General features: G+C 56.7%; 1 protein-coding gene across 1 annotated transcript; it reads left to right on the forward strand.

Annotated features, from left to right (window-relative positions):
- On the forward strand, window positions 1-3,467 carry ACTB (actin beta). The gene is made up of 6 exons (XM_045993018.1): window positions 1-132; window positions 870-998; window positions 1,143-1,382; window positions 1,831-2,269; window positions 2,364-2,545; window positions 2,671-3,467. Exons 2-6 carry the CDS (start codon window positions 876-878, stop codon window positions 2,812-2,814), a joined length of 1,128 nt encoding a protein of 375 aa, XP_045848974.1. The 5' UTR covers window positions 1-132; window positions 870-875; the 3' UTR covers window positions 2,815-3,467.
- The last annotated feature ends 4,676 nt before the right edge of the window (window positions 3,468-8,143 follow it).

Here is an 8,143-nt window from a genome sequence, read left to right on the forward strand (position 1 = left end):
GGCCGCGGCGGCGCCCTATAAAACCCGGCGGCGCGACGCGCAGCCACCGCCGAGACCGCGTCCACCCCGCGAGCACAGGCCCCTCGCCCTCGCCGCTCCGCCGCTGCCGCCGCCGGTTTACACCACCCCCAGGTAGGTTCCCGGGCCGGCCGGGGCTCGCTGCGGCCCCGCGGCGCCTCCTCCGAGCGGGCGACCGGCTGGCCTTTCGGCCTCTGGCCTCGGCGCCGGGAGAGAGCTGCCGGGGACGGGCAGCGGGGCTCGCGCTCCCCCTGCGCTCGGGCCGGGACTGCGCTCGCACTGCGCGCCCACGGCGTGCTGCGATCTGGGCTGAGGCGGCCGCGGGTCTTTGTCCGAGCCGGCTGCTCGCTGGCTCGGGCGGTTGGGTGGCAGGGTGGGTGGGTGGGCGCGGCGGGTCCGCGGACCGGGTGGGGGCTGGGGCCAGGGCTGCGCGTGCGCGTGCGCGTTCGGGCGGGGAGCCGCGGCCGGGGTGAGGGCGGTGCGGCCGGCCGGAAGGGGTGGGGTCGCCGCGGCGCGAGGGCGCCTGCGCGCACTTCCTCCCCGCGCCGCCGGCTCCCGCGGGCGTGGCCGTCGCGCGCCCGCCCTGCCGGCGCTTTTTTGAACGAGGCGGGGGCGGAGCCAGCCCCGGGTGGGGAGGGGGCGGGGGCCTGGCTTCCTGCCGCGCGCCGCGGGGCAGCCTCCAACCAGCGTTTGCCTTTTATGGTAATAACGCTGCCGGCCCGGCCGCCTTTGTCCCCAATGTGGGCGCGCGCCGGCGCCCCCTGGCGGCTCGAGGCCGCGGCGCGCCGGAAGTGGGCTGGGCGGGGGCGGCCCCACCCGACCCCCGGCTCAAGGCCCGACTCCCTCCGCAGTTCGCCATGGATGACGATATCGCTGCGCTCGTGGTCGACAACGGCTCCGGCATGTGCAAAGCCGGTTTCGCAGGCGACGACGCCCCCCGGGCCGTCTTCCCTTCCATCGTGGGGCGCCCACGGCACCAGGTAGGGCGCCGGCCTTGGCTCTGATCTGGGTGGGGGGCGTAGGTGGGGCGCCTCCTCGCGGGGGAGGGCCTGGTCTTTGGCTTTCGGGGTGGCGGTCGGTGCCTCCGGGCCCGTGCTCAGGGCGCCTCGCCCCTCCCTCCGCAGGGTGTGATGGTGGGCATGGGCCAGAAGGACTCCTATGTGGGGGACGAGGCCCAGAGCAAGAGGGGCATCCTGACCCTGAAGTACCCCATCGAGCACGGTATCGTCACCAACTGGGACGACATGGAGAAGATCTGGCACCACACCTTCTACAATGAGCTGCGTGTGGCCCCCGAGGAGCACCCCGTGCTGCTGACCGAGGCCCCCCTGAACCCCAAGGCCAACCGTGAGAAGATGACCCAGGTCAGTGGCCCACTGGCCTTCCGTGGGCGGCCACCCCATCCTTTCTTGCCTTTCTGTGCCACGCCCTGTCTCACGTGTTCTTTCTTCTGCCATTCTCCTAGGACTTTCTTCTCTGACCTGAGTCTCCTTTGGAACTCTGCAGGTTCTATTCGCTTTTTCCCCAGATGGATTCTTTCTTGTGTTTGCCTTTCTGATGAGGCGTTTGAGGTTATAAAATGCTATGGGTTGTAGGTACTACTAACATTGGCTGGTGTGACCAAGCCCATGAGGCTGGTGTCGAGTGGCCTTGGAGTGTGTATTCAGTAGGTGCACAATAGGTCTGAAGTGAATCCCCATCCCGGGACCCCCAGCACATTGAGCTGTGTTTCTTGCACTTTTCTGCATGTCCCTAGTCTAGCCTGATCCCCTTGTGGTTTCCTGGGCATTACCTGGTTTCCTCTCCATACAGATCATGTTCGAGACCTTCAACACCCCAGCCATGTACGTGGCCATCCAGGCTGTGCTGTCCCTGTATGCCTCTGGCCGCACCACTGGCATCGTGATGGACTCCGGAGACGGGGTCACCCACACTGTGCCCATCTACGAGGGGTACGCCCTGCCCCACGCCATCCTGCGTCTGGACCTGGCTGGCCGGGACCTGACGGACTACCTCATGAAGATCCTTACGGAGCGTGGCTACAGCTTCACCACCACTGCCGAGCGGGAAATCGTGCGTGACATCAAGGAGAAGCTGTGTTATGTGGCCCTGGACTTCGAGCAGGAGATGGCCACTGCGGCCTCCAGCTCTTCCCTGGAGAAGAGCTATGAGCTGCCCGACGGGCAGGTCATCACCATCGGCAACGAGCGGTTCCGCTGCCCAGAGGCGCTCTTCCAGCCTTCCTTCCTGGGTAAGTGAGCCCCGCCTGCCTTTCTTGCCCTTTGCCTCAGAGGGTCACCCTCGTGGGTGCTCCCGGAAGCCAAGTCTGGCGTGTTTCCTCTCAGGCATGGAATCCTGCGGCATCCACGAAACTACCTTCAACTCCATCATGAAGTGTGACGTCGACATCCGCAAGGACCTGTACGCCAACACGGTGCTGTCCGGCGGGACCACCATGTACCCCGGCATTGCCGACAGGATGCAGAAGGAGATCACCGCCCTGGCGCCCAGCACGATGAAGATCAAGGTGGGCACTTGGCTGGCCTGGGCCCCCCGTTGGGTGGGGGTGGGTGGGGCTCCTGTGGGCCTGCCCCTCCTTCAGGGCTATGGGGCTCAGGACCCTCCTGCTAACTTGTCCCCCTCCTCTCCCAGATCATCGCCCCCCCTGAGCGCAAGTACTCCGTGTGGATCGGGGGTTCCATCCTGGCCTCGCTGTCCACCTTCCAGCAGATGTGGATCAGCAAGCAGGAGTACGACGAGTCCGGCCCCTCCATCGTCCACCGCAAATGCTTCTAGGCGGACTGTTACTTTAGTTGCGTTACACCCTTTCTTGACAAAACCTAACTTGCGCAGAAAACGACATGAGATTGGCATGGCTTTGTTTTGTTTTTTTAGTATTTTTTGTTTTTGAATTTTTCGGTTTTTTTCTTTTTTTTATTTTTTTCTTTTCTTTTTTTTTGGCGCTTGACTCAGGATTTAAAAACTGGAACGGTGAAGGTGACAGCAGTTGGTTGGAGCGAGCATCCCCAAAGTTCAATGTGGCCGAGGACTTTGATTGTACATTGTTGTCGTTGTTTTTTTTTTTTAATAGTCATTCCAAATATCGTGAGATGCATTGTTACAGGAAGTCCCTTGCCTTCCCAAAAGCCACTCCCATTTCTCTCTGAGAAGGAGCAGTCCTCGCCCGAGTCCACACGGGAGGGTGATAAAATTTGCTTTTGTGTAAATTATGTAGTCCAAATTTTTTTTTTAATCTTCGCCTTAATACCTGTTCTCTTGTTTTATTTTGAATGGTCTGCCATCATGGCTTCCCCCTTTTTTGTCCCCTCCAATTCAGAATTCATGAAGGCTTTTTTTGGTCCCCTTGGGAGTGGGGTTGAGGCCCGAGGCAGCCAGGGGCTTCCCTGTACACTGACAAGACCAGTTCAATAAAGTGTGCACACCTTAAAGACAGGACATGCGGCTTCTTGGGGGTGTTGGGAAGAGGGGTGGGACAGTGGGGACCAAGCCGTCCCTACCTCAAAGGGAAGGGGGTTTGAGGTGTGTTGAACCCCGATACTGAACAGTCGTGGGGTCGGAGATGGATAGAGGGAATTAAGGGCCCTGGCCCTTTGCCTGCCTGCTACGTAACCCCATTTCTCACCAAGTTCTGAGGTCAGGTCCGTTGGGGAAGTGGGAGGTGTGGGCTGTGTGAACGGGGAATCCGGTGGTCCTAGGCCCCAGACCTTCTGTCTTTGGCTGTTGTCATCCTTCCTGATGGGCCTGGTGCAGGCTCAGGCTCAGCGTGGAGTCCCGCCTTGACTGCCAGCTCGCCTCCAGTTCCCACACTGCCAAGGGAGGGCCTTGGGATGATTAGATGTAGGGCAGCTCCCCAGTGCTGTCCAGGACCTGGAGTGGGGTGTGTCAGTTCAGAGAATGCTCTGGTTAACGGCGGTGGGGCTTCCCCGCCCAGGGCCTGGGTTCTGCCGTGTGGCAGGTGGCTGCGTACTGTTGTGCACTCAGGTCAGCGTGGTTTCCAAGGATCTGTGGGGGCTGGGCTCCTGGGTGGAGGGCAGGGTCTGCCTGGTGCTGGGGGTCAGTTTCTCACTTTCTAATGCAGTCCTCCCAAGGCTGGCTTGCCTTCACTCTGCTAGAAGCTGTGGGGGGGGGGGGCATAGAATGGAGGAGGACATCCATGCAGGATGCCCCTTGCAGGATGTATCCCCAGAGGGAGGAAAAGGCCCAGAATCGAACCCCAAGTCCAGATTTGAGGCCTGGAGGGGGCCCACCCCTCCCTCCATGGACCCAGGGCTCCTCCAGCTTTCTGCTGTTCCCTTCTTGGGGCCCTGTGGCTCCCACTTCAGAAGACAGCAGAGACCCTCGTGGGCGGGATGTGCCTTAGAGCCCCACGGGCTTGAGGCAGGTTGGGAGGGATGCGAGTAATTGCACTGGTTGCAAAGTGACTCTGTCGGGGCAAGGGGACTGTTCTAAGACGTTCCAAACCAAACAGGAGCTTGTGACTGACCCCGGAGCTCTCCTTGGCAGGTTTTCCTAGTTCAGTACACAAAACACAGCCGGTGTGTGGTGTGGGCTCTGAAGCCAGTCCCATTCCCTCAGGGGCCCTGGGCTACCTCTCTGACCTCTGTGTAGCTGGGCGCCCGTCCTGGAGGAGGTGGGACAGCAGCGTGCGTGGGACTCTTCTGTCTTAGAGGCCCAGGCAGCAGGGGCTGAAACAGAAGCCCCCCCACCCCGACCTCCCCTGGGGCCGGTTCTAGCTCTCTGGATCCCGTTCAGGGGCGGTGATAAGCCCTGAGCTCTGCTGGAAGCTTCCACCTCGAGTCACTCCTTTCACAAGCATTGATTAAGGGCTCAGTGTATGCCGGGCCTGCCTTCCCTTCCTCCTTCCTCTCGTCCCTCCCTCCTTCCTTCCTCTAGCCAACCGCTATTTGTCCTGGGCTTCCTGCCAGGAGCTGGGGGAGCAGCGGAGAAGAAAGCAGATGTGCTTCCTGCCCGCATGAGGGACCCAGTGTGACGGCGGAAACAGTGTCAGGCCACCAAGGGAAGGCACAATGGCTGCTTGTGACGAGGAGGAAGAGCAGAGGCTGCGTGCGAGGGAGATTGGGGGCCACAGAGGGATGTAGGTGTCATGATGTTGGTCGGTGGGAGGGGGTTGCAGGCGCACGTCTGCACTGAAACCCAGAAAATGGTACCTCCATAAAAACTGGGGGGGGGGCATAAATAACTAGGAAATACAGATGATCTGTACCTGGATCCTTGTGGGGAGGCCCCGGGGAGGTTCACGGTCACAGGGCAGTTATCTTCCTTGCGGGGAAACGGGCTCGGAGGGTAACACAGCTCGGATATGGTGGTGGCCTGGAATCACCCAAGGCACATAGAGGCTGGAACCATCCAGAAACCCCTGCCAAGTGCTCTGTGCTTCTTCACTCAGCCATTGATCGTTCAACCTCTATCTGAATCTCACTCAACTTCTCTTTGCCCTCACGGACCTTATGATCCTGTCCCATAGGGGCCACTGGCCACACATGGCCATTTACATTTAAGCTGATTAAAATGAATTCAGGAGCGCTTGGCTGGCTCAGTGGGCAGAGTATACAACTCTCCATCTCGGGGGTGTAAGTTCAAGCCCCACACTGGGTGTAGAGATTACTTAAAAATAAAATACTACAGGGGCGCCTGGGTGGCTCAGTGGGTTAAAGCCTCTGCCTTCGGCTCAGGTCATGATCCCAGGGTCCTGGGATCGAGTCCCGCATCGGGCTCTCTGCTCAGCAGGGAGCCTGCTTCCTCAGGACTCTCTTTGCCTACTTGTGATCTCTGTCTGTCAAATAAATAAATAAAATCTTTAAAAAAATAAATAAAATCTTAAAAAAATACTACAAAAAATGGATAGTTTTTTTTACACCTGAAACTAATGGAAAACTGTGTCAACTATACTCAATACAAAAATTATTAATAGTCTTTAATTTTTAAAGATTTTTTTTTTAAGATTTATTTATTTGACTCACAAGTAGGCAGAAAGTCAGGCAGAGAGATGGGGGAAAGCAGGCTCCCCGCTGAGCAGAGAGCCCGACATGGGGCTCGATCCCAGGACCTCGATCACGACCTGAGCCAAAGGCAGAGGCCCAACCCACTGAGCCACCAGGCACCCTAATAGTGTTTAATTTTTAGAGCAGTTTTAGGTTCACAGCGAAATTGAGGAGAAGGTACAGAGATTTCACATGTGCCCCCGCCCCCATGTGCACAGTCTCCCCCACCATCAGCGTCCCCCACCAGAGTGATGCATTTGTTACCACTGATGAAACCTACATGGACACATCATTGTCACCCAGAATCCATAGTTTATGTTAGGGTTCGCTCCTGGTGCTTACACTGTATGGGTTTGGTGTTTTTTGGTGCTTTCATTTATTAATTTTTTATTATTTTTATTTATTTATTTATTTATTTTTAAAGATTTTATTTATTTATTTGACAGAGAGAGAGGTCACAAGTAGGCAGAGAGGCAGGCAGAGAGAGAGGAGGAAGCAGGCTCCCCGCGGAGCAGAGAGCCTGATGCGGGGCTCGATCCCAGGACCCTGAGATCATGACCTGAGCCGAAGGCAGCGGCTTAATCCACTGAACCACCCAGGCGCCCCTCATTTATTAATTTTTTAAAGCAGGGTCCACACTGGAGCCCAATGCCGGGCTTGAACTCACAACCCTGAGATCAAGACCTGAGCTGAAATCAGGAGTTGGACACTTAATCGACTGAGCCACCCTCGTACCCTTGGGTTTGGTGCTTTCACTGAATGTGTTTGGACATGCCCCCATCATGGTAATATCATACAGGGCAGTTTCACTGCCTAAAATCCTCTGTGTCCCAGCTGGTCATCGCTCCCCTTCCCTGACTCCTGGGAAGCACTGATTTTTTTGCATCTCCCCAGAGTTCTGCCTTCTCCAAAATGCGGAGTTGGAGGCATCCCATATGCAGCCTTTTCAGATTGGTTTCTTGCACTGAGTAACATGCACTTAAGTTTCCTCCATGTCTTTTCATGGTTTGATAGATCACTTATTTTTAGTGCTGAGTAATTTTCCACTGTCTGGGGGCGCCTGGCTGGCTCAGTCAGCAGAGCGTGCGATTCTTGGTCTGGGGTTTATGGGTTTGAGCCCCATGTTGGGCAAAGAGATTGTTTAAAAATAAAATCTAAAAAAAAAATTCCATTGTCTTGATGAACTACAGTTTAACGTATCCATCCCTTACCAAAGGCCATCGTGGTTGTTTCTAAGTTTTGGAAATTACAAATAAAGCTGCAATAAACATGTGTGTGCCGGTTTCCTCTGTGAAAGTCACTTTTCACCTCTACGTGGACAGCTTTAAAAGGTCATTCTGGGAGCACCTAGGAGGGGGCCTCAGTCGGTTAAGAGTCTGACTTCAGCTCAGGTCATAATCTGGAGGGTCCTGGGATCAAGCCCTGCATGGAGCCTCACGCTGGGCTCTGTGCTCAGGGGAGAGGCCACGTCTCCCTCTCCTTTTCCCCCACACCCCGACTTGTGCTCTCTCTCGCTCTTTTGCAAATAAACAAAATCTTTAAAAGTAAAATAAAAGGTCATTCTTGCTGCAGTGGGAGGAGCTTAGGGAAGGTATGGTTCCTTTAAAAACTGTTCCGGTGCGATGAGGTCTCTGCAGTAGAGACAGTGCGGGCTCAGATCCCAATTTTGCTTCTCATTCGGACCTGGAGGGCGGGGGAGGGGGGGAGGTAACAGAGATCACCACCTTCCCTGCATCCTTCCCAGCCTCCACTCCAGATATTTTGGGGAACCCACAGCCGGGAGCTCAGACCTGGCTCAGGCCAGCCAGCACCACAGAGGTGGGCTCTGGGAGCAAGAGTCACTGAGAGTGCTGTGACAAAGTGTCCCCCAAACCTGGAAACCACCCGAGTGGGTCAGCACAGCGAGGTATTGGAACTGACTCTCCACCTCGGTTGCCTGCAGCCCACACTCGGCGGTTTCCAACTAAATGCTCCTCAGAACTCAGCAACTGGGAAATGCGGGACTCCCAGTAGTTTAGAGTTTGTGAATCGCTCCTCTGTGTCGGACCCCTACGGGGCTCAGCCCGGGTGATCATTTAGTTGACAGTGGTTTATCGAGGTTT

Source organism: Meles meles, chromosome 21, assembly GCF_922984935.1.
Source record: "Meles meles chromosome 21, mMelMel3.1 paternal haplotype, whole genome shotgun sequence".
Classification (NCBI taxonomy): domain Eukaryota; kingdom Metazoa; phylum Chordata; class Mammalia; order Carnivora; family Mustelidae; genus Meles; species Meles meles.